This window comes from Panthera tigris, chromosome C1 (assembly GCF_018350195.1).
Source record: "Panthera tigris isolate Pti1 chromosome C1, P.tigris_Pti1_mat1.1, whole genome shotgun sequence".
Taxonomy (NCBI): Eukaryota; Metazoa; Chordata; class Mammalia; order Carnivora; family Felidae; genus Panthera; species Panthera tigris.
This window is the reverse complement of record NC_056667.1, coordinates 143,188,441-143,215,591: the sequence shown is the minus strand read 5'-3', so window position 1 is coordinate 143,215,591 and position 27,151 is coordinate 143,188,441. Positions and strand designations below refer to the sequence as shown.

Here is a 27,151-nt window from a genome sequence, read left to right as displayed (position 1 = left end):
GAATGGCTGATCTACACAACATTAGGCCCAGCAAAAGAAGCCAGACACAGATGAACACACACTGTAGAGTTCCATTAATGTAAAAGTTAAGAATAGGCAAATCTATGATCTCAGAAGTCAGGATTTATAAAAAGGTAGCAACCAGAAGGGGCATGAGGGGCTTCTAGGAGCAAGGGAGGTTAAGCGGCTTTGAAATGATCTGGTTCTTGATCTGGATCCTGGTGACACAGGTGCGTTTGGGGTATGAAAATCCATTGAACTACATACTTAAAAATAGTGCACTTTTCTCAATTGTGTTGAACTTCAATAAAGAGATAAATATTTTTTAAAAATTTAAAAAAATAAAAAAAGAAAGTTGTGTAGAGTGAGAGTGGAGAAAGTGGGCCATAGAAGAAACTAGTATATTTACAAATAAAACACAGCTTTTATCCCACAGCTTCTGTTAGACCATATATTTGTAATTTTTCTTGCATAGCTACCACCCTCCTCTACTACTCTTTACTGACAGCCATGGGGTAAAAGGCTTCCAAGTACACTGTGGGGTCTGACATAAACGAACATTTCTGGGCAACATTCCTGTTGAACCTACACTCAGAAACTTGCCAAGAAGCCCACACCTCATTGCTTTCCTTCCATGTTTGTTTCTTCATTAATAAAATACAGTGACTCTAAACACAGGAAAGTCCAATGGAAGAAAGTCAAGCACAGTCCACGCATAATCTTCCTGCATTGTTTTCAGCCAATCAGCATCGGCTTCCAAATGTTCTTATTTTATTTGACAATGAAGAAATTATATTTTCATTGTCAAAAGTGGAGACTCTATAGATTGGTTAACTATTAATTTAAGATGATAAATTATATTCTAATTGTGTACTTTACAGATTTGGCAGGGAAACATCTAACCTCGATATAGAACTTCTCTTGAAAATGTCCAGTTTTCAAATAATGATTCACCATATTCACAGAAATAATTGTTAACTCTGATATTACATGTAATTTCTCAAAAATAGGACCCATGACTATGGAAAATATTTATATTTGATAACATTTCATCTGATTTATGTGTTTCATTGGTGAACACACAAGCATCAAGATGTCCACTAGCTGTGCAACTATCTGGCACACATAAACATCAGTAAGAGGAAAATATGATTTTGTGATTTGGGGGTTGATAAAATACAAATTACAATAGATTGCACAGGATTTTAATGGAGGGAGTGAGGAGGTGCATGGATATATGCTATACCTATTCTCTCAAGAAGAAGGATTTCATAATGGTCTGGGATTACAAAATAATTTCATAGGAGAACTTTTGAGCTTTGGAAAGAAGGGTACTAGCATTATATTATTATGGCATGTCTACTTAGTTTTCCAAACTTATAGGAAAATCTATCATTATATTGTAACCTTTTCAATCAAAATGAGAATTTTATATGGCTTTATCTTCCTATTTACTTATTTATTTTTAAATATTTATTTACTTATTTTGAGAAAAAGAAAGAGAGAGAGTGAGGGAGGGGCAGAGAGAAAAGGGGATAGAATCCAAAGCAGACTCCACGCTCAGTGCAGAGCCCATTGCAGGGCTCAATCTCATGACCATCAGATTGTGACCTGAGCCAAAATCAAGAGTCGGACACTGAACTAACTGATCCACCCAGGTGCTCCTACCTTTCAATATATTTAAAGTAAGGTATTTTATTATTGCCAGGGAAAGTACAATGTATTAAACAGTCAAAAAATCAGATAAAAATAAATCAGTATCTCTTAAACAATTCTGAATCTAGTAAAATATGTATGTTTATGCATATGTATATTTTTCTCATGTGGAGATATATATACATAAATGCACACATATATGCACACATACATTCTATTATGTGGTAAAATATATACTCTTACATCACTATATATATTTCATACATGCATATTGGCACAATTTTTCTTTTATGTCTGGTATAGCCAAGAAATTGAATAAGTTTATATTCTACTTTGTAAATGAAAGTTTAAACTTACTATATATAAAAAGTGAAAAAAGTAACCCTACTATAATCAGACATATTAATAGGAAGATGTTGGCAAATACATTATCAAGATGAGTCAGAATTCAGTGACATCAGTTTATCTTCAAAGAGATAGCTTTTCAAAAACTAATCATATCTTTGTGGATAGAATTTCAAGGAAGGGCATTTATTTTGGGTGTCAGAGAGGTCACAGAACTAGAGCATTTGCTAGAAACTGGTAGTTCAAAAGTCTGAAACACTTAGGGATTTTCTCTAGATTTTGGTAAGACAAGAATCTGCCCGCATAGAAGTCTTGTCCCGCTCAATGCCATAATGATTGCTATTTCTATCAGTCCACTTAGACCCTTCCAGAGGCAGTCACTTCCACATACAATTTACTCAATGCTTTATAAGTTGAATGACTAAATAATTTGTTGTTCAAATCAGGACAGTGTTATGAGTGAAAGGGGACGCTATTAATAATCATGCCCAGATAACAGATATGCACCATGACTGTCCCAAATAAACAAGGACATATAGTTATCCTTTTTCAAGACTTCCTGTACATGGTTGAAAAATTTATTAGAAGTTTTTCATTTTGAGTTGAAATCTGCTTTTTTTTTCAATTTTAAACCAGGGGCTAATAAATATAATGTGTTTTTATTCATTGATATGAAAGTTTCTCAGAGAACGAAATCCAGCCTCTTACTCAATTCTCATTAAAGCGTCTCTAAAAGACAGACATCTAGGCTCTGTTTGAATATTTCCATAGACAAGAAACTCATTGCATTGCAAATCAATTCATTATATTTCTGGAAAGCTTCTTGGTCGAGAACTTAAAATTGTCTGCTTATAATGTCTTATCTTCTGAATCTATACAAATGCCTAAGCTTTTCCACATAATATCCCCTTTTAGTAAAAACATTGCACCCTCTCCTACCTTATTTCTCAATCAAAGCCCCCCCTTCTTTCCACTGTTGTTCATATATCATAGATCGAAGGCTAGTTACATATAGTTACATCTAATTTGGAATGTTCATTTTGATCAATTAAATAACTTATTCAGACACTTGAGATCTATGTTCTTTAATTCCAATAAGAATTTTTTATTGGAAATATAATTAAATTGTGCTGAAAGAATAGAATTTCCTAAATTACTAAGTTGTGAAAAATTCCTAAGTTTTCAAAAATTTTTTAACTGAGATGTTGTGCCAAAAATGTGCAGTTTATAATACAAAACAGTTTAAAAATTAAAATAATGTCACAATGGAGCTCATTTAGTAATGACAATTCTGACAGAATAACTTTCAGTCATAAGAACAGCATCACTGTAATTTCGTTTATCTTATTTTCAACAATATACATTAGAAAAGTTTAGCTGTTAGATATATTTTATCGCTATTTCCATGTTTAGAATATGCCTTAATTCAAATTGCTAATATCATGTATTATTTAAAATTTAACTTGCTCAGCCAAACTAACCAAAGATAAATGCTAATCTGAGATCTTCATTGTTTTGTCACTTTAAATCTATTTGTAAAATATAACAATCTCTTGCGGTGTCTGGGTGGCTTAAGCATCCAACTTCGGCTCAGGTCATGATCTCACAGTTAGTGAGTTCAAGTCCCACACTGGGCTCTCTGCTATCAGCATACAGTCCTCTTTGGCTCCTCTGTCCCCCTCTCACAGTCCCTCCCCCTCCTCCTCTCTCTAACACACTCTCTCTCTCTTCCTCAAAAATTAACATTAAAAAAAGAATAATCTCTTAATTTTTGTTCATGTCTCTTGCAATTAAAACATCAATACTTCTATGGGGCACCTGTGTGGCTCAGTCAGTTGAGTGTCCTACTTCGGCTCAGGTCATGATCTCACGGTTCGTGGGTTCGAGCCCCGTGTTGGACTCTGTGCTGACAGCTCGGAGCCTGGTGCCTGCTTCTGATTCTGTGTCTCCCTCTCTCTCTGCCCCTCCCCTGCTCGTACTGTCTCTCTCTGTCTCTCAAAAATAAATAAACGTAAAAAAAAATTTTTTTAAACATCAATACTTGTAGGCAATTAATACAGAATTACTACTTACCTCATTGATTATGTGTTAATAAATCTATGTGTATGTGTGCAAATGGTCTAAAGTAGAGCTTTCACATCTGGGGGCTCATAGATGGTTGTCAATATGGTGGCCACCGGTCTTAAGGCACTGACAACCCCACATTAACTATAACTACTTCATATTAATGCTGCTTCTGGTGAAAGCATGCAAGAGGCCTATTTGTTAAATAGGCATCTTACCTTTTCAGAAATTGTTTCTACTTTCCTTTGCAAAACTCTCACCCTGTCTAAATCACCTTTCCATTCCGGCCTATAACTATTGCCCCACATTCTTTTCTACCAACGATTAGCTGCAAAGCTCTCCTTAACTTATAACCTCATTGAATAAAGATAACTACTAAAAGTAGTTTTTATTTTCTAGATAATTTGTGTTAACACGCTAAAGGAGAGCTACTCCCAAAAGACTGTAAATTATTAGGATGCTAAGGTAATCTATCGTTAGTAGTTTTTTTTTTTTTTTTAAGTGTTTATTTATTTTGAGAGAGAGATAGAGACTGAACAGGGGAGGGGCAGAGAGAGAGAGGGAGAGAGAGAATCTCAAGCAAGCTCCACACTGTCAACATGGAGTTTGATGCAGGGCTCAAACCCACAAACTGTGAGATCATGACCTGAGCTTAAAACAGAGTCAAAAACTTAACCGACTGAGCCATCCAGGCACCCAATGTCATTAGTATTTAATGTCTGGTAGGCTAGAATGTGGCTAGTTCCTTTTTGTATTGTTTTATTTTTGCCAAGAATTATTCTAAAGAGCCTCAACTTAGCACACTGAGTTTAATCCACATTCTATCATTATTGGATCTAGAAAAGACTGTGTTTCCTAATTCTCTAAAAGTTATCTTTGACTCTGCTCACTCTCCTAAGAGTATATATAAATAAGTAATTGTTATTTAAAACAGCTAAAAATGATGATAACATAGAAATCCAGGTAAAGATAATCTACCAGAACACCTAATGCAGGGGACTTAGCCTGAGAGCCTTTAAAACAAGAAATCTGCAATTTGAGAAAAAAAAGAAAAGAAATCTGCAATTTGTAACCATCTGACCGCCAATAACTTTATGTAAATGACTGTGCTGAGTGTCAGAACGAGCTCTTCAACTGAGGTAAGAATTAGAATCGACATTTAATGTAATTGATTATATAAGTGTTAAGCTGTTCAATTTTAGTTATGCTAAAATTATATAGTAAAATTGGGGCACTCTGAAGATCACAAGATGAAAGTAGGTATGGGAAAACCTCTGTATGCACCTGAATCATGTTTGATCCATATTTAATGCTCTTACATCAATAAAAACTCTTGGCCAACTTCTGAGAGTAAAAATCCATCCATCTTATACAAGTGTTCTTGATCATTTACACCAATTTGAAAAACATTGTAATGTCCTATTCTGACTCGTTGAACAAGCTTTAAGGAAATGAAAATTAATCATGAGCATCCAATCTAAATGAGGTAGAATTTACTTACTGGAAACTTCAGAATATTGCAGAAGTTGCGCGCACACACACACACACACACACACACACTGATTAGACTAAGGGCTATACATTTTTCATTTAAAGATGAACCAAAAACTAAATGTATGAATAATTTTGATATCTAAATCCTAGGAGGTAGTGATAATTATGTGAATAAATCTATATTAGAGCTTAAGTAATATTTATTCACTCTAGAAATACTTGAAACTACTCAGATTTGGTAATGATAAAATTATTTCAGGGACTAATTATCTGAGTTGTTGATTGGTTAATCAAAGACTCTGAGGGTACAATGATCCACCCTTACTGTTCAAATTCAATATTTTTGTAGCATTCAATAAACATTATTTATATCATCTGTTTATTAACTTTATGGACCATGAATACAATTCAAGATATTTGGAAATAATTACTGTAATGGGAACTGATATAATCATTTAATAGATATATTTAAAATTTTAACTGTTATAACTGATTAACTAGCTATAGCTGATGTAACTATTGAAGCTAATACTTTGATTTATGTTCCATGCATAAAGATGATAATACTTTGCATAAGAATACTTATCGGATTCTAGCATTCTACTTCCATTTATTGCCCAGAGAGATCACAGACTACTTAAAAAAAAATCCTGCACATTTTACTAACCTCAAACTTAAATCTCTCAACAAACATTAGTGGGGTACCTAAAATTTGCCAGTCTGTTTTAACACAAAATAATCTCTAAAACCATAAAGGTTAAGCCAGCCAGATTTCACTTCAACAATTAAATTCTTTTTTAAGATATATTTTTATATACAAAAAAGTTACAACATGTGCAGTCTGGGAGAAAATACTTTCAGTGTATATAACATACAAAATATTGGTTACAAAAATACATAAAGATCTATGAATATATAAAAGGGAAAAGATATCCAATAGTAAAGTGAACAAAAGTTATGAATAAAAAGAAGAAATCCAGGTAATAATAAAAAAGATGTTCATACCTAGTAGCAATATGAGAAAAGAAACTAGATATGTATTAATTCTATATGCAAATATAAATAAATATACACATATATATGTGCACACACATATCTATGCAAAAATAAAAAGTATTAAAAATCTAGAGTGGTGATATCATATTATAAGTGCTCAAGAACCGTTGATGGAATAATGGTTACAATCATTTTGGATGGAAGTTTTGAAAATTTCTACCAAAATACAAATGTACATATTCTTTGATTCACTAAATCTACTTGTATGAATATACCTGGCTAATGATAACAAATATCTAGCACTAATTGAGTGTTTAATGTTGCCAAGCATTGTCCAAAATGCCTTATATATCTAGTTGTCATTTAAGTCTCAAAAATCTTTATGTGGAAGGCCCAATTATTATAATTCTCATTTACAGTAAGGAAACTAAGCGCAGATAAGTTAAGTAAATACAGAGAGGGGTTATGTGGAGCCAGGACCTGAAATAATCCAGGTAGTCTGCTACCAACTCTCTTTTAGGTTGCTATGTTGTTTAGACAAATCCTACCAGGTTCAAAAGATACTGCTTCAAGAACGCTTCTGTAACTTATAATAACACACAACCACAAGCCGACAAATGTTTGTCACTATGGGTATGATTAAATAAGTTTTGATATATCCATGCAGTACAGTATTATTTAGTTGCAAGGTAGAATGATATAATCTTATGTGAATTCTGTGTAAAACATTATAGGACAAACTATATAGTTAAAAGAAAGGAAATTAAAACAGTATCTATTATATGATCTTATTTACTTAATATATGTATATATGTCTATATATGTATACAAATGCATAGGAAAAGGATTTGAAGGATAGGCATCAAATGCTTCACAGAGGGTCATTTTGGAGTAGGGGGAAATAGCAGTGGTGACTGAAACATATATTTTGCCTCTGACAAATATAATAAGAAAAAATTGAGTTCAATGAACTCTAAAAACAAAACCAACCAACCAATCAACTAACCAAACAACAAATATAGTCTCTTTATTCACCCAGCTTAGTGGAGGGAAGAAATACTTTAAAAATGCATAAATACTACAACAGGGGAGGCCATTGGAGTTCCCGGGAAAATGCTAATAAACATTACACATGAATCATGAATGTTGGTGGATGATGATGGCACTTTATGCAGAGGTAAACTCACTCATTAACTCATCAAATACTATTAACTCATCAAATACTATGTTAGACATATGCAAAACTCTAAAAGCTGGAGGGAACATGTTGAGACTTTAGTTCCACATGGTTGGTGTGTGGAAAGCTAGGGTTGAAGATAGAGGACGAAACGCTGGGTGAGCATCAGATCTGGCCACATTCCAGATTTTTGACTTTCTGTTAAGTCATTAAAAGTTTGGTAGGTAAGTGAGAGATCAAATGAAATTTAGTTTCAGGAGTGTCCTCGAGCAACATGGTGAAAGTGGGTGGAAAGTGGGCAAAGCTTTGAGGCAGGAGGACCCATCAGGATGGTCAGGAGTTTCTCTGGATTTGAGATGACTGCAAGAACGAGAATAACTGAACGGATCTGAGAAAACTTAGCAGGTAGAAGAGAAAAGACTTAGAGATTAATTTGATTTTGATGCTTATGAGTGAGAGCAGAAGTCAAGGAGAATGTTGGTCATTCACATAAGTATCCCTTTTAAATCTTGACAGCATGTTCCCCATGTACTAAGCACTTAATTTCATTTTTCATTTAAACTAATTAAATGTGATGATGTAGGCAGTTCACTTTTTAAAGGCAAAAGCAACATCTTTTCTATGTTTGTACCCTCCCTACCTGGCACGGTGCAGATCAGGAATTTAATAAATACCTACCCAATGAAGACAGAAGCATGAAAATATCATTATTATAAAAGAAACACAAATAAATACCCATAAAATGCCAACAATAAAAATTGACCTAGTGTCTTTAATTAATTGTAGCAAGGAAAAACATCTCTCCACCCACAATACCAACAATATTGAGTATAGCCGTCATTCCTTTCTTCCACATTTAGCATTTCACAGTATCAACCAGATACATGAATTACGTGCTATTACAATAAAGCATATTAAAATGATTTAGAATTTCCTCCTCCTGATATCCTATGCACTTGGTGAGAACATGGTTGGTGCTGCTGAAGAAGTGTTTATTAATAAAAATACAAAATTCACAGGTGCAAATGTGCTTTATGTTCAGAACTGCCACACTCTTTAGAGATGAATTCATGTTAACCCAACCAAAAACTGATATCCCTGGACTATTATTTAAAAAAATATGCATGCTGCATATTTTGTGGAGAACATCAAAACCTGTGCTCATGAAATCGGCCTGGAACCACATTTTTATGACTCATAAAAGAAATTAGGACCTACATTCAAAGGGCTGGTTATTAAATATTGTATCTTCAAAAAACCAGCATGCTGAAAAACATTGGGATTTCATAGATAAAAATTTCAAGAGATAGAAAGGAACATACATCTTAAACTTTCATAATGATGCAAAGATGCTTCTAACAAAGGCTGCCTCTGATGAACTGACTTTTCTAAAGTATTTTTAAAAGGTTAACCGATAGAGTTAACCTTCAAAATAAGTTCAAGGATGTGTTGCTAAATGTGAGGTTTCTGTTTATCTGGAATACAGATCAAAATGCTACAGAATTGCCGAAGGAAACTAAGCTGTTTTCCCAGTCACATATAAATACCTTTAAAGGTATGTTTGGGGGATCTTTAAATTCTATTTTCAATTTGTGTCTGCTCAAAACAAGAGCACAAGAGGTTCATTAAGAAAAGGAAGAACAGGGGCACCTGGGTGGCTCAGTCAGTTGAGCCACCGACTTCAGCTCAGGTCATGATCTCACCATCTGTGAGTTCGGGCCCCACATTGGGCTCTGTGCTGACAGCTCAGCGCCTAGAGTCTGCTTTCAATTCTGTGTCTCCCCTCTCTCTTCCCCTCTCCCACTAGTGCTCTGTCTCTCTGTCTCTGAAACAGTAATAAAGCTTAAAAATTAAAAAAAAAAAAGAAAACGAAGAACAACTGGAGGTTACATAAGGACAGCTTCTTCTAATCACCATGTCCTTTGATGCACAGTTAGAAATCTATCTCCCCCCAAAAGAAAATCAATATTTATAGAGCATCCAGCATTTCAAATACATGGTTAGTGTTATGACTACACTGTATTTTAAAGTTCTTAAGCTTTTTACCTGTGACTGATAGGAAAAAAATGTGGGCATTTATAATGGGTTGCTCTGTGAAGAGTGGTTTCTGCTGACATCACTTCATTTCAAAGGATTTGCTAGGACAATCACATTGCCTCCAGCTGTAACAGCCCAATTACTAGTAAAAACTGCCTCAGACTTTAAGAGCCTACAGGGCTTTAAAAATCAATGATGCTTTAGTATTTGCATCCTCAAAAAGGCAGCCAGAAAGCAAACTAAACAAGTGTTGAAAATGTATTCTTCAACACTATTTCAAAGTATTTCTATTCTTCATTCATATACCCATTTGGGAGCCATAATTAGATACAGCCAGCTCTATCAATATTGCCAATGGCTGATTGGCATAGGCTGAGACAATTAGGATGTACAGTAAATATTTTGCAAAAAAGTCAGATAAAGTAATTCACATACATAGTTATCTATACATCCCATTTTAACTTTAAATTAATGGGGGTCATGAGAAAAATAAAAATCAACATGTGTAAAAGTAGTCATATTTTAAGCTTATGGGCTCTTATACTATGCTGCTCTATTGCAGAATGCTATTGTTTGCCTAAATCGTGCCTGTTAGACTTTTATATTAGTCCTGGAAGGTAGGATTATATTACTGTGTGTGTCTATAGTTATGGTGTAATCATATTTCCCTAAGAACACGAGTAAACCAATGGAACCTTCTTTTCGGAGAGGAAACTCAGATATATGAAGAGTACCTTTAAGTACCTATAAGTACCTATAATACATCACAGATATATGAAGAGTACCTTTCATTTTCCTCTTATCAGTGGGTCCTAAATCAGGGGTTGGATCAGAGAAGTGGGTCTTTACTCAGGGGTTAGGTCAGGGAAGGGGGACAAAAGCTTCCAATGTGCTGCAGTTCTTGTGAGGAGTCTGGCACAGATCAGACATCCATGGAGAATTCAGTAGAAAAGAAGAAACAAAAGTGGCTTCCCTTTAAAGTGCATTGGTCATTCCCTTTAGTCACTCATTGGTTCTTCTAATTATTCAACACACAGTTTTTCTAGGACTGTAAAATGACAGGAAAGCTGCTAAACACTGTAACTACACGTCTCTGAACTACTATGGATAAAGAGACAAGTAATAGAGAACAATATGGTACACGGTAATAATGGATTGGCTGTGGTATTAAAACTATAGGGAATACACTTTTGAGAGAGAAAGAATACCCAGTCTTTTCAAGACAGAGCTGAAGCACAAAACCAACCAATAAAACAGGCAGTATTTTATAGAGTATATTGGAAGGAAACAAAGTTGTCAGAATTCAATTCATAAAGGCTCAGCACTTAAAGATCACCCTTTGAACAGCTGTGTAAGAGGAGAACAAGATTTTTTTTAATAGAAGCCTTGGGTGTAAAAAATGGGAGTCTCTTCACAAAACATCTTGGGCAAATTAATAGATACATAAAGGTCCTTCTAGAAAGCATTATAACATTTTCCTTAGCCCGCTTATTAAGGAAGTTTTGAGAATTAAACAGAATTCAATATAAGCTTTTTAGAGTTTTTCATAAATACATGTGTGTGTTTGTGTGCGTGTATGTATATCAGAGTAAAGGATGTAAGTCTAAGTGTAGGTGTGCATGCATGGGTCTCTCTGCTATCCCCATACACCACCTTCTCTCTTCACAAACTTTCCTTTTACCCAAGGAGATGAAAAACAGAATCCCAACAATTCTGGATGATAGCAAAGAAATCCATGATGTTGATTTTAAGAGTATCAGAGACGATCAGTAATGACTAAAATAGTCATTCACTCAAAAAAGGCTCACCACCATACAAGTGACAGAGTCTTGATTCCCCCAATAAAACACATTTTATCTATTTTTGGATGATCTGAAAGCTGTCTAGGGCTAGAACTGTTTTTGACATCCAACTCTAGTTTCCAGCTTACTTCCTTTCCTTTTTCACTGAGAAGCAATTTATTGTTTTGTGTTTTTGGTTTTTCCTTCTTGCCCATACTACAGCAGGCAGGTTCCATGCTTGGCCACGCTGACAGTCTCAGAGACATACAAAAATGCAAACGCCCTTAAGAAGTTCCTAGATATTTTCAGCATATTCCCCAAATGTCCTTTTCCTGCTTCCCAAAATACCTTTTTGGATTTAAATAAGCCCATTTCATAAGAACAATAAGCTTCCAAATGATAACGACGATTTCCAGAATATACAAACAGTCCCTGTTGAGTAACATAAAGTCAATAGTTCCAGAAAGCAAGTGTTCCTTTTTACCCATTAAACTCTAAGGCTTTCATTTCATTACAGTTTGAGAAATGGTTCTACTATTTATCTGCCTTTTTCACTCAATGGGAAATTATACAAAATCTAACACATTGCTTTTTACAAATAATATTCATCATGGGTGACTACAATACACATGGTTGCAATTATTCTCAAATACTTCTATTCCTGAATAGAAGTTGTATATAATCACACATGGCACATTTCTTTCTTCCACTACTCCTTTCTTCGTATTTGAGCTTATATATTTCTACAAGTAATGATTTGAGTTCAGAAGGCATTATCAAAAGAAAATGAAAAGGTTATATAAATGTCACTGCCTTGCTACGAATTTTACATGTTCTTGCCAAATGCGACTCTGAATATCTGGACTGGCTTTCTACTGTTAAGAGAAATACATCTATGCGTGAAATAGTGTTCCTGACAATAGCTTCTCGACATGGAAGAGGCTTGAAAATGTGCAAGAAAAATCCTTCACCTAATCACACATTTACACATGCATTGCTCTCATTTTTCTTTTCTATAGGAATACTGGATCTTAATAAGGAAGTTCATACTGCTCATTGTCCCTTTATCTGTAGAAGAAGAATTTTCACAGCCGCATATATACTTTCAGAAATCAGAGCCTGTCGGAACCTAAACTGGTGTTTCCAAACCGTTCAATAGATTATAATGTAGGAGAGAAGATGTAAGCATGAATTTTTGGTATTCTTGTGGGTTACAAGTTGATGACATTGATGACCACAAGGCCTATGCATAAACGATCAAAATAGAATTTTAAAAAATTATTTTATCAATACAGTTGAATTCCCATTGTATTAATTTATGCTTCTGTCTCTTTGTCTAAACTTTGAGATCTTGAAGGCCCCTATGTCTTCTCCTTGTTTGTATCTTCTCATAATGTCTCATGTTACTTCCTTAGAAAACAACACAATGTCTCAGAGGTTGTTTTTTTAAATAAGTAATACAGCTATTGGGAAAATTCTAGAACATTATAAAAATAAAATCATTCATAATCACTCCACTCAGGTATGGGATTTTTTTTTCACACTTTATATTTTTCTTCTTTTTTAATGGCTAGTAACGTTCTTTAAAACAATTTTTAAATTCTTTATTAAAATATATTTTCCCTTTAAACTCATTTCAAATAAATTTAACAGTAAATGCTATGTTTCATTTTAAAAAATTAAAAAAGATATAAGGAAAAGAATAAATTATTCACAATCCTATTATCCAGTGATAGCTTACATTTACCTCTATCTCCATACCTACTTTTTGTAACTAAAGTAGGATAATATCTTAGTATCCTATATTATGCTTTTCTACATATATATTAATGAGTAATTTACTACATCATTTAATATTCTTTAAAAAGATAAAGTTTTATATCTGTGTAACTTACCATCCTATATCTTTAGGAAATCATTTAAGCAGTAGGGAACATCTCTGTTTAAATATTAACAAAATTTCTTGCCAACTTATCCAACTTTATTTGGGAAATAAGGAAATAAAGGCTTACTTCTTTAAAAAAATTTTTTTTCTTAAATTGAGCTGATACATATTAATTAAATTTAGATCTCTCTGCTTACTCCACTTTTCTGGCATAATACTTGTGCCAAGAAAGAAACAAAGAAAAAGGAATATTTAGCCATTTGAGATAAGTATAGTCCTTCTCATTTGAGATGAAAAATGACTTCATAGTACTACCTTCTCAAATACGATTTTCTGTAATATTATGGTGCTAAAATACATTTTAGTTAAACCGGTGGAATAGTAGCAATAATGAAACACATATTTAGCATGTTTAATATTTTATCTTTTCCCTGCAGATGAAGAAAGATATTAGAATTGTTTACCTGGGGATATGATATAGAAGAAATCTTTAAATTCATCCATCCAAACTTCTGCTAGTCTCCTGTTGTTTTTGTTGATGACATGACCAGTGCCACCAGGGAAAGTGTAGGGAGTTGCCTTCCGAAAAACATGACCAACATGGGAGCAAGTCACAATCTCCAAAGAGCCTCCACATTGCCAAATCTGTGGAAAAAAAGCAATCATATCTCAATCATTGTAAATAATGCAGTAATAATGTCTGACAAGGAACTGAGGCTAACTAAGGCCAGATCTTTAGATCTTATATGGCTCAAGCAAACCTCAGATGGACACAAAATTTAGAACTGGTATACTTAGCTTGGCAAAGGATTCTAATTTAGAAGAGCTTGATATTTGTAAATATTGTAGTGTTGGACTTGTAAGTTTCAATTATTTTTTCATTGCCTTTGTTAAACTACCAAATTTTCAGTTTCTAGTAGTTAAGCTAATCGCTACTTAATAGTATTTAGTATCTAAACTCTGCTATGAATTAATGAATTTATTATACATGTTAGATGTCATGGTAAATATCTAAATTTGTTTGAAGCAAAATCAATTATACTCCACTCATTTTACTCCAGTCATTTTAAATGACTGTCAATTTCAGCTATCATATATTGCCAGTATCTTACACCTTTGGATATATTATTCTTATTAAAATGTGCTAGGACTCCTTTATATCCACTCACCATCTATGCATCCTTCAAAATCTATCTCCAAGATCACTTCTTCTAGAAGGTTCTGTAGGGAGGTTTTGTAGTTGTGACTTTGGTACTTTAAACATCCTTTCATGAAGAACTGATTACACTGTCTTGTAAGCAATTGTTTACTTCACTATCTCTCGTTTAAAACTGTAAATTCTTAGAAAACATTTGCCTATATTTCTTGGTGTCCTAGATTTACCATGCAGTTGAGGCTTATTATTAAGTATCCTTAACACATTTTTTCTATAAAATTACATTATTTAGCTATAGGTTATACTAATAGCATATGTGTATATGCATGCTATCTATAAAATATACTAATACACACACACACACACATATATATATATATACATGCACAAACATATATATATATATATATATACACAAACATAGAACACACACTCGTATGTGTATGTTTATTACATACATGTAATATATTGCATATGTGCTACAGGTTGTTTATCCCAATAAACAACTCATAGTTATCATTATATATTGGAAGTATTGTTCTTTTTTTTAATGTTTATTTATTTTTGAGAGAGAAAGGGAGAGGGAATGAGTGGAGGAGGGGCAGAGAGAGAGGGAGAGAGAGAATCCCAAGTAGACTCTGCATTGCCAGTGCAGAGTCCCGTGTGGGGCTTGAACTCATGAACTGTGAGATCATAACCTGAGCTGAAATCAAGAGTTGGATGCTTAACTGACTGAGCCATCCAGGCTTCCCTGAAAGGACTGGGTTTTATATGGTAATTAACATTGTTCTTTTAAGGAGAACTGCTTATTTTTGAAAGATAAAGTTTTCTCCAGTTGACCTCTCAAGCAATATTCATCTTAGAAGAGGGCTGTCATTGAGCTCGGGTAGCAGTAGAGACATTCAATTTACCAGAAGATGGAAGATGCTAAATGACAAGTTATATTCATCAACCAGCTTGTACATGTGTTGTACATTGCATTACATGTGCAATCTATTCTTTCTCATTTTCTAACTGTCAAAACACCATATTGCTAACAGGAAAGAAGTTTCAGCCTAACCTAAAATGTAAGAATAAAATATAACTGAAATACAAAAGAAGAATGGAACTCGCTCTTACCCTCAAGACACAGGATAGAGCTTTCTTAAATAATCAAAGTATTTAATTGATTGGTAACTCTCTCATCTTTGTAGCATTAAATGTATAAACCTTCTTGGAATTATGAAATCCTTACCCTGTTCTATTCCATTAAAATTGAGGAAGTTGATCCTTCTATCAAAGACAAATCAATACTTGTGTGTCAGTCAACTTTATGCCTAACTCTGTCTTAAGAACTTCACTGGTCTGGTTCTCCCTTTGATTTTTACCTGAGATGTTGATAATTTTGCTCCTTACTACACTATGACTACCTTCATATAATATCAGTTAAAATCTCTTATCTTTTTTCTTTTATGTTTATTTATTTTTTAGAGAGAGTGACAGAGCATGATCAGAGAGTGGAAACTGAAGCAGGCTCCAGGCTCTGAGTTCAGCACAGAGCCCCATGTGGGGCTCGAACTCACAAACAACGAGATCATGACCTGAGCCTGTCAGATGCTCAACTGACTGAGCCACTCAGGCACCCCAACCTAAAATCTCTTATCTTTCAAATAGATTCTTAAAGAGATAAACGACTAAAAAGATTACAAACCCAACAAAAAGTTCTTCCCTTGGTCCAAAGTACCTCATTTCTTTGTTTCCTCTCACTGTAAATTAGCTTCAAATGTTTATTGATATGCGTTGTTTCCCTTCCTCAATTTTCATCCATCTCCCTATGCATAGTGAAATGCTGTTTGTTTTTGCAGCTGCCTCAAAACTGCCACGGTGGAAAACACAAACTTTTCCCTTGATGAATATCTATCTAGCTGACTCCTCTCTTAGATTGTCTTGCTTTCCCTCCCAGTACTTCAATGTTTACATATTTTCACTGTAAATATTTAAATGTTAGCCTCCACCTTCCTTTACTCATTCTCCAGGTGGTCTTATTTACTCTGATGACCTTACATAGGATCTGAATACTCACAAAGTCAACAGTGACATCTCAGCTCAGACCTCTCCTCTGGGATCCAGGGCTGAGTATCCAAACATTTATTGGGTATCTCCTCTTGCGTGTCTCGGATACACCTAAATAAATACATCTGAAGTGGAACTGCAGATTCATCCTGGCTTTGTCAGCCAGGTCTTCCTTTCTTTCTTTTTTTAAATAATTTTTTTTAAATGTTTATTTATTTTTGATAGAGAGAGAGACAAACACATAGTGGGGGAGGGGCAGAGAGAGGGAGACTCAGAATCCAAAGCAGGCTCCAGGCTCTGAGCTGTCAGCACAGAGCCCGACGTGGGGCTCCAACTCATGAACTCCTAGATCATGACCTGAGCTGAAATCGGTGCTCAACTCACTGATCCACTCTCTGTCTTTTTAATCATCAATAAAGAGTGCCACCACTTACTCATGTGGTCAATCCAAAAAAAAAAAAAAAAAGGAAAGAAAAGAAAAGAAAAACTAAATAAAAGAGAAAACAGAAGCCTCTCTCCCCTGCAAACCCTAGAAGTCATTATTGATTTCTCTTTTTTCTATCACTTATATTATTTATTTTTTATTAACATTTTATTTTATTTTTTGAGAGACAGAGAAAAACAGAGTGTGAGCAGGGGAGGGGCAGAGAGAGAGGGAGACACGGAATCCCAAGCAGGCTTCAGGCTCTGAGGTGTCAGCCCAGAGCCTGACATGGGGCTCAAACTCACGGACAGCGAGATCATGACCTGAGCTGAAGTCAGACGCTTAACCAACTGAGTCACCCAGGCGCCCCTTTCATCACTTATATTTAATCTGTTAACAAATCCTGGCTTTACGATCTATAAAAATAATTCTCAGTATATCCATCTCTCCCTGTCTCTCTGTCACCATCCTTGTCCTAATCACCAACATTTCTTGTGGGTCAATTGCAATGGACTCTTAACTGTCTTGGTGCTCTCACCGGTGTTTCCTATAATTTGTTTTGTACTGAGAAATCAGAGGAGTCTCTTAAAAATTTAATTATTTAATTTTACTTCTGTGTTTAAATACTTCAATGGTTTCTTACTGAACTGTGAATATAAACAAAATCCTTTAGGCAGGGCCTCTCAGACCCTACATGAGTCTCTCCCTCTATCAATAAGCACTGGTGATCTTGGCCCTCTGCCATTTCCTAGAATAACAAATCGCATACCCTTGTACACACCGAAGCCTCACCAAGGGCTTTCCCTAAACCTGGAATACAATTCTGTCTGCCCTTCACCTGACTGCCTCTTTCCCACACTTCTCATCTTAGCTAAAACATCACTGCATCAGACAGCTCTTCCCTAATTTCCATATTTAAAGGGTCCCAGCCCAGTTATCTTCTGCGATAGCACCTTGTATATTTCCTTCTTGGCTTATCACAATCTGTAATATTTGTATTTGTTTTGCTGTGCATCCCTGCCTCCGCCCCCCCCCCCCCAACTAGCCTGTAGGCTCTAAAAGGGCAGTGGAGCTATCTGGTCAATGTTGCACCCCTGAGCCAAGCCCAGTGCTTGTTACACAGGAGGTATCATCGCATGTTGGTTGAACGAAAAAATGGATAACTCAAAATTAACTTCCAAGATTAATATTTAAAAAAAAAAAGCATTCCTGGCAGATGATGAGACGAAGTAGACATAGTTTGAAGGGGTTTTAAATAGCATTTTTTAAGGAAATACTCTGAGTATCAATCTAAGCAGAGTGGTCAAGTAAAATCAAATGCAATGGTTATTTAACATGCGTTGGGAATTGAGGACGTTCTCTGGGGGTTACAACACAAACAATTAACATTAGAAATGGTTGATGGCTTATGAAAAACAAGGTGGCTAAATGATACAATCTTCCTTTTTAACATTATTAAAGTAACCCTTTGGCTGAATTCACATTATCTCTCTCTGAAAAGCATGATTTAGTGAAGTACTCAGGTATTTGTACCATGACCAGGCCATTCCACAATGTGCCCCAAGTTCAGAAGAAATAGCATATGCTGTGTTTCACCCGGAGGGAATTTCAGATATTCTCTTCATTGTGCCCCCTCCTGTTCTACAGATTAGGCATGAATGAAGAGCCTCTTTCCTCCTTCAACCAACTTCTATAGGGGAGCTCTATGAGTGAAGAAGAGACCGGCATTTCACTCCCTGCTAGATACTTGCTGAGCAGTACAATCAGCTGACTACCCTGGTGTTACCAGAAGAACACAGCCCAATGCGGTGAGTGAGTTTGCGGGAAAGCCTCGAGTGTCAGGAAAAGCATGATGCTAATAAAATAGGAAACACTTACGTCCTAGAGAAACCTGAGGTGGTCTGGGACATATTGAACAGCTTATTGTAGCAGAGTTGGTAGGTGCAGTCATACAGTGATCCTGGGAAGGGTAGTCTTTGGAGACAACTGAACAAGACTTTAGTGGTTCCCAAATGCTATAGATCATGGAATATAGAAGAGGGAAAATGAGCTGTGAAACTAGCAATATGGCAGATCAGCGAGGAGACGTAATATTGAGAAGGGCAGTTGGAGACCACGTAGGGTGGGAAAGAAACTAAGATTTCCCTCTCAAAAGGCCCTTGGAAAACAGAAGGGATAGAAGGTGAAGCTGAGAGCACTTGTGAGAAAACAGTGAAGCTGTGTGTACAAGACTCATGGATGGCGGCCGCTAGTACCAAGTGGGACCACACTGAGCAAGCGGCCATCGTAAAACATGAAATCAGATGAGACCTCACATTTCTCTAGCCCTCCTATTTGACATACCCTGGGGGAGCGGCAACCCGGAATACCCTGCCTTCCCCCTTCCAAGTGCTCATGTCAGCACGGGCCTAGGAAGAGAAGAGAATCTGAGGTATGCCCTGCTTGTGAAATCAAAGCCGGAAACGGAGCATTAATAGTACCTTTAATAAGTGGAAGCGGCTAGAAAGCTCTTGAGTCTGTCCTAAATGACATCAGCATTGGAAAGGGATACTCCTCAGAGCATTTTGCAATGATTGGAGGGAAAAAAATCATTTTAAGTTTGTGCTTCTCTAAATTTAAGCTGTTCAATAAGCCCTGTTGCCTACAAATCAGGGACTGACAATTGTCTTCTGAGTCCACAGTTTACCTGTTAGCAAATACGGATTAGCACTGTAGCTGGGTAAGTGAGGATGCTTTGTTTCCACTCTGTCACTTCTTGGCCCTACCCTGGTTTGTAGGCTTATTGGTTCTATGCCCTGAATATGTGCACAAAAAGAAGGATACCTAGTTGGAAAATGTTCAAAAATTGAGTTCCGTTAGTCTCTCTCCTTTCCCGCCTCATAGGCAAAGGTAACGATACATGAAAGTGTTGATTTTTTATTATCATGCTAACTTGCAATGAGACTTTGTGTGCACATGTACAGGCATAATGCAGTAATGGCTGTTGACTTTGAGACACAAAGCAAACTTGCCCCTGACTGTGACTCTCCCAGATGGAGGCAGTTCTTAGGTATATTTAGCAGAGGTAATGGAGGTAGAAGTAACTGTTCCATAACTCAGTGACTACTGGCCCGGGCTTGGCTTGTGAGTCATAGTCTACTGACTCCTGGAATAAAGTGAGAACGTCTTGCATTGCCACTAGTGTTTACAGAATGTGTGGATTAACACTTATATTGCATTTCTCAGGTAAAGCCTCTCCTCAAAATTTGCATGAAAATGAAAAGATCAAGGTAAGAATGCATAACGTTATGTATTAGTTAGGCTGATATCTGGTCATAATAACACCCAGTTAGGTAATATAAAAGCAAAACACTTAATTGATCAAATACTGAGCAAATAGGGGGCGCCTAGGTGACTCAGTGGGTTAAGCATCTGACTCTTGATTTGGGCTCAGGTCATGATCTCACGGTTTGTGAGACTGAGCTCCTCGTTGGGCTCTGTGCTGACAGCGTGGAGGCTGCTTGAGATACTCATGCTTTCTCTCTTTCTCTCTCCCTCTCTCTCTGCCCCTCCCCCACTTGTGCACACGTGTTCACTCTCTCTCTTAAAATAAACAAACACTAAAAAAGTATTGACCAAATATTGACCTAAGTACTCTGTACTTAGTAGACACTTCAGTAATGTGAAAGAATTAAGACATAAACAGTTGCCCAGAAAACTACATGATTAAATATTAAAGTAGGAAGAACTCACGTTGAGTGGAGACCCAATGATACCATAATAATTTTCCTTGGTGATTCTTCAATAAATATTTCAGAAAAGGGGAAGAAATGAAGCAAAGAAAAGAAGGAAGGAAAAGTATGACATACTCATTAAGAACTTGGGCTTGGAAATAAGCAAATAGTTTTCCTAGTGGTTCTGTCACTTACTATCTGTGCATATTTGTAAAACTTATTTAAGTCTTTAAGGCCTTAATTTTCCCACTGGAATATAGGCATAATAATAACTACTCCCTAAGACTCAAATAAGATAGTGTATATCAAGCACTGTGCCTGACACTTCACCTGGGAAGAAGTTAAATGTTATTTGTATATTATTTAACTTCCGTTGTTGTTCAGGGAAACCAATATCTGTAGATAATGTGCTTATTGTTGCTTCTTAAAAAATATTTTCTTTTAAACCTTGGTAAGTTTTGCCTTCATTTTTGCCTTTTATTTGAATTGTAATATTAACGCCTAAGGATTTAGGTACAGCACAGAGTTTAAAAGAATAGCCAATTAGTTTCCAATTAGAACACTACATTTTGTTCTCTGAAATTATTTTACAGTGTCTGAACAAACAGCATAAACTGAATAAAACATGATGTCTCATCCACACAAGCCTGTGATGTCCAAATTACTTTGTATCACTGAGCATATCTGATTGTTATTTTCCAGGCTTCCAACAGATTAATACTTGTATACTGTATCTCTCTCAAGTAAATTTGACCATGTATGAAATACAAACTGTCCTTTTATCCACAGAGAATTGAAGGCAGCTAGTTACTTGTTTTCTTTCCCAGATATTTTTATGAGTGTCTTTTGATGATGGAAAAGGTTATTAATCAAAATGTAAAATGCCCATTGCTCACTTGATTATCTACTTGAGTTTCTTCCCCCAGCTAGAAGACAATTAACTAACATACATTATTCTTTTCATGTTTTTTGGCACCTACATCAGTGACATTTTAATTAAGGTTCGTAAACTTCATAAGCTCCAACTTTGCAATCTCAGTTCTAGTGCTTCTCCTTCTAATTTTATACCTGTTGTGCCAAATTCATGCAGCTGCTTGTTTTTATACTAATCTTTATACCCCTGCCCCCAACCCTCACACATACTATCTCTGGCACAAAGTCACTGTTTAATATGGCCTTAGTAGCAACCACAATATACCACAGAGGCCACAGAGCACAATAGTTATGATGCTACAGGCTCTAGCTCCTGAGGTCATACCCTAGCCCTGACACTTACTAGCAGGGTGAACTTGGTGACTTCATCCTTCTGTGCTTCAGGTCTCAGGTAAGAACACGAGACTAGCAGAACCAACTGCAGAGAGGTTTGTTGTGAGGACTGAGGCAGTTCGGTGCTCGCAAAGATATTTAGCCTTTATGTGAAAAATGGATTGAAATGGAGCAAATAGAGAGATTTCTTAAGAGGTTATCTCAGTAATCTAGGGAAGAGATGCTAATGACTTGGACCAGAGTGATGATAATGAAAACAGAGGAATGTATTAGCTTAAAAAAACCTTTTTTTAATGTTTACTTATTTTAGAGAGAGAGAGAGAGAGGCAGAGCATGAGCGGGGGAGGGGCAGAAAGAGAGGGAGACACAGAATCCCAAGCAGGCTCCAGGCTCTGAGCTGTCAGCACAGAGCCTGAGGCAGGGCTCGAACTCACGGACCGTGAGATCATGACCTGAGCCCAAGTTGGACGGTCAACCAACTGAGCCACCCGGTCACCCCTGTAATAACTTGATATAATTTGGGGAATTAAGATTAATAATTAACGTATGTGTTTTCCCTTGTCTATATTTTCTACCATGAGATGCAATTAGAAACCAAACGTGATTCCTTTTCTCAGTTCTGGCAAAGGGAAAACTGAAACAAAACAATGATTACTCAATTTTCAAACTATTTCATTCTATGTGTATTGTTTGTTGTGAATAATCCCTCTCAGCACTTCAACTCTCCACTTTGTTTATACATATTCAAGTAGACTGATGACAAATCCTTTAATCTTACAACAGAAACAAAGTCTAAAAGAGACTTCAGTGAGATCCTGAAGGCACTATGGTCCTTGATAGGTTAGCACAAACACAAGAGGCACAGAAGTCATTATCAAAAGGGGCTGGTACAAGGTGTTCAGTAGGCATTTCTATTTACTCTTGACATGAAATTTTCCAGTTATTCCACATAGTTGTTTTGACTGGGGGGAATATCTGCTTTAATTGGTTGGTTTGACTCTTGACCTAGTTTTCACTCCACAGTATAATTGGGGAGATTTATGTGATCTGGAAGGGCACTCTAGAGCTGGTATTGTAACATCTCAAGATAAAGACTCTTGTATGCAAGCTGCTGTACGGCCTTTAAGTGTGCACCTGAGTTGCAAGAGATCACAGAGTCAACATGCCCAAGGAATCTACCCACTACTTGATAATTTAATGCTTAAAGCAAAAATAATCATTTTTATGGAAAAGAAAAGAAAGCATCAGATTCGAAATTGGAAAGCTATATTCTTGACTTGAAATAAAAACTGATTATAGAAATTGGAATAAGTCACTTCATCTTGAGAGGCCTCAGAAAACTCACATGTAAAAGAAGAGGAACTGAGGTTGATAATGGCTAAATTTTCTTCCAGATTTCTAGGATTCAGATTGATCCCTTTGTATAGGGTCTATGACCACTTTTAGACATCATTTTTAGATAGGAATGACACATCTCCCCAAAATTTTAATCAACATTTCCCTACTTAGGCATGTTGACTTGACTTTAGCTGTATTAGAAGTACATGCTGTGTAGATATTATTCTTTAAACATGAGAAAGTATGAAAGGGATAACACTATAATTATTATGAGGCAGTCATTGTGTGTATGTGCATGTTTGGGGAGTGTCCTATTTAAGAAAGGTCATAAATGTTATAAAACAAGGGCAATCACAAAAGTACTTTTCTTCTTTCAGAGAATTTTTCAGGAAATCACTATATATTAGAGTACTGTGAAGATTTTATTTTATTTTCATTTTTTATTTTTTTAATTTATTTTGAGATTGAGAGAGAGAGAGAGAGAGAGAGAGAGAGAGAGAATATCTCAAGCAGGATCCTCACTGTGTCAGCACAGAGCCTGATGCAGGGCTTGATCTCATCAACCATCTGATCATGACCTCAACTGAAATTAAGAGTTAAATGCTTAACCAACTGAGCCACCCAGGAGCCCCAGAGATTTTATTTTCATATCGGTATTAAATACAGACAATCCTGAATTGAACCTATACTATTTCATATTTCCCATCAATTTGCTACAAAAATATCTAGTTATCAAGTACTTTCCCTTCCAAAGTACTTTTCATCCTTGGACATCCTGAATCTGTGATCTCTTTCCAACCTAGAAATACATTTCATGAAAGCCTCAAATTCAAAATGGACTCTTTTACACCTACTCATTTTCTATAGGACCTAACACATTAATCCTGAAATAAGTCTGCCTTCCTTTCACTCCCCTCCTGCTCCCTTGCACCCTCAACTCTCAAGAGTCATTTGCTAAGTCTTTGGCAAAGTGACAACCCAACCATCTTTTTACTTTGCCTAAGACTTAGCAAATGACTCTTGAGAGTTGGGGGCAGAAGGGAGAGGGAGGGGAGTGAAAGGAAGACAAGGAAGGAGAAAATAGAGAAGAATGGAAGGGTGTGCTTATACTGGGTGTGGCTGGAAGTGGGGGAACTGTTTTGGAATAGAGCTGAGACAGTTTGAATATGAACCAGTGTGCATCAGAGGTAGGGTGAGATAGTAGGGGTTACAAACAGGAGATTTTTAATCTCATCTCCCGCTCTCCTCATATACAAACACCCATTCCCATCAATTAAGATGCATAGTAGAGATACCTCCAACATATACACACCAACATTTTATAATGTACATTCTACTATCACCTTTTGCCTTCCAATGACTTCCTCTGCCTTGGAGCTGTCTGACCTTCAGAATTATAGCATATGATGGCCACTGTATTTCTCGGTGTCAGGAGAATTGTAACTTGTCATTATTCCACATCTTATCAGGACTGCTGACATTGAAGAAATTCCCAATTCTCCTCTAGATCCTGATGGTGTTATGGCAAATCTTGTATCTTCTGCTTAAATGACATGTATGAGTATAGCAGGCAAGAAATGAAGAACATAAAACAGCCTACCAGATATTGCAAATCCTCCGTAATATAAGGTGGCTCTGCTTAAGAAAATTAGTGTCTAGCTTGTCATATTTATAAAAAAGTATTGCTTTTTATATTAGCATAGGTTACTACAAGCAGATTAATTCATAAAAAAAGAGCAAGAGAAATAATATGTGAGACAGTCATACTCTTTTATCTTTCAACTATCAGTTTTAAAGTGTGATAAACACTAGAGGCTTTGGAAGTATTTTCAATGCATTTAAGGGGAATATTAATGAAGACAAAGGTACAATTATTGGAATTTGTGCTTTCCTCATTGTATAATTAATCCTATGAATAAATTTTGAATGTGGAAAAAAACTGTATTTAGATGCAATTTTTGAGAACTGGAGAAAAAGGGCCTGTGATTTATTAAATGATATTTGGGTCAGATAGTTTGCATTTTACCTTGGTGTCCTCCCATGTTAGATGATCTGATTGCCGGTCAGATACTAGTAACATCTGCTGCTTCCAGCCACAGAGCGGCTCCTGGCAGCTGCATGAAGCTGCCCTAGAATCCATGCCAAAACAGTCCTCTTTGAATATCAGTAGACCACCTGGGTACCCAGCTGCAGCGTGTGACAACATCTCCTGCCCTTTTTATGGATGCCAGAGATACTTAAAAAGTACTTGAATGGGGTAAGGGAAGAACCTTGGTACCTCAGAAAGAGTTATCCTTCAGTTACTTGATATCTCCATCTATAAACCGTCCACCTCCCTGGTTGTGGCCCCAGGATTTTAGATTAAATGAAATTTCCTGTGTAACTTGTAAAGTCGTCCAATGCTTTTCAAATGTATGGCCCTGAGAAGAGGAAATGACCTCTCCCCTCTCAAGCATTTTCCCTTAGGCCTTGGCTGGTGTCTTTGACAAACAGATACTAGACATTAACTTTGTGATAAGCACCATGCTGGGCTCTGGGGCATAGAGGAAGAATAACCAAGCGAGGCTCTCTGTCTTCAAGTAGCTTGCAGCCCCGTCTAGTTGTGAGTGTTAGTACTGGGCACATTAAAGTCCAGTCATCAATTTGCATTTGACAGTTGAAGAGTAGTCTGTCCTGCCTACAACAAAAGGACTGTTTTAAGAGGCACTTATCCTAACCGTTATCCTTTCATGGACAGGATTTTCTTTTCTTAGTTTTTAGTCAGCTAGAGACATTTTGTTTCTTGTCCTGGACCTGAGACATTTTTATAGGAAGCTATAAGTTTTGCCTCAGATAAATACTTTCCCTAGGGAGCACATATAAAGCTCTAATGCTATCAGTGGAAAACTATGATTCCCTTCCAAAAATCACCTTACAGGCATCTTTTTCTTTTTTTCTTTTTCTTTTTTTTTGGTCATAAAATGCTTAGTGAGATAAATGTGAAAGATATAAAAATATCCATATTGATGTCACCTCCAGCACTCATTACAAATACCCACAAGACCCACCGTGAAGGAAAATAATATTGTACTTTGACAGTTTTTGATATTTTAAAAATAAATTGGTAGTAGTCATTGTAGGCTGTATTACACTTTAAAAGGAGAGTGAAGAAGTAAGCCTGAAAATAGTCACGTTTAGCACGTTACTTTGCTCACTTTGTCACAAAAAAAAGAGAGTGCAGGGCAAAGTTTATTTATCCAGATATGATGCTTAAGCACAGTGAAGGTAAGTTTCCAGTCTCTGTTTCATTAGAATTGCAAGATGTTACTGTTTTGACATTTAAAGATTGTTTAATAGGGAACATCAATGCTCGTTCACATGCTTGCTGAAGATGTGTTTAATCCGAAACTTGCTCCTCTTAGCAAAACCTGTTATCAGGACCATCATCTCCGGAGAGAATTTCTGGCTTTCTACTTTTTTTGAATTCAAGAACAGCTGACCTGACTTTCTATGCATTTCCACCTTGAAACATCTCATATTGCCCTAGTTTCTTCTTTAGGAAAATGAGTCAACTCTCCCTTCCAGAATTAAACCCTGCCTTTGGATCTTGAACTCAGAATAGGGGAGGACTAGACTAGGAGCAGAAGACATGGGTTTGATGTTCAGCCTTGCCAATTTCTATTTACATGACTTAGTTTCTTTGAAATTTAAAATCATTAGTTAAAGAATAAGACAGTAATGGGGCACCTGGGTGGCTCAGTCGGTTAAGCAGCTGACTTCCCACTTCA

General features: G+C 36.2%; 1 protein-coding gene across 2 annotated transcripts in view; it reads right to left on the bottom strand.

The window, feature by feature from the left end:
- Nucleotides 1-27,151, bottom strand: part of GALNT13 (polypeptide N-acetylgalactosaminyltransferase 13) — a 499,222-nt gene that overhangs the window by 159,279 nt on the left and 312,792 nt on the right. For both annotated transcript variants that reach the window (XM_015535906.2, XM_042994459.1), the window contains exon 8: nt 13,900-14,080. In XM_015535906.2, the coding sequence (XP_015391392.2) occupies nt 13,900-14,080 (181 nt within the window). The remainder of the gene's footprint in view (nt 1-13,899; nt 14,081-27,151) is intronic.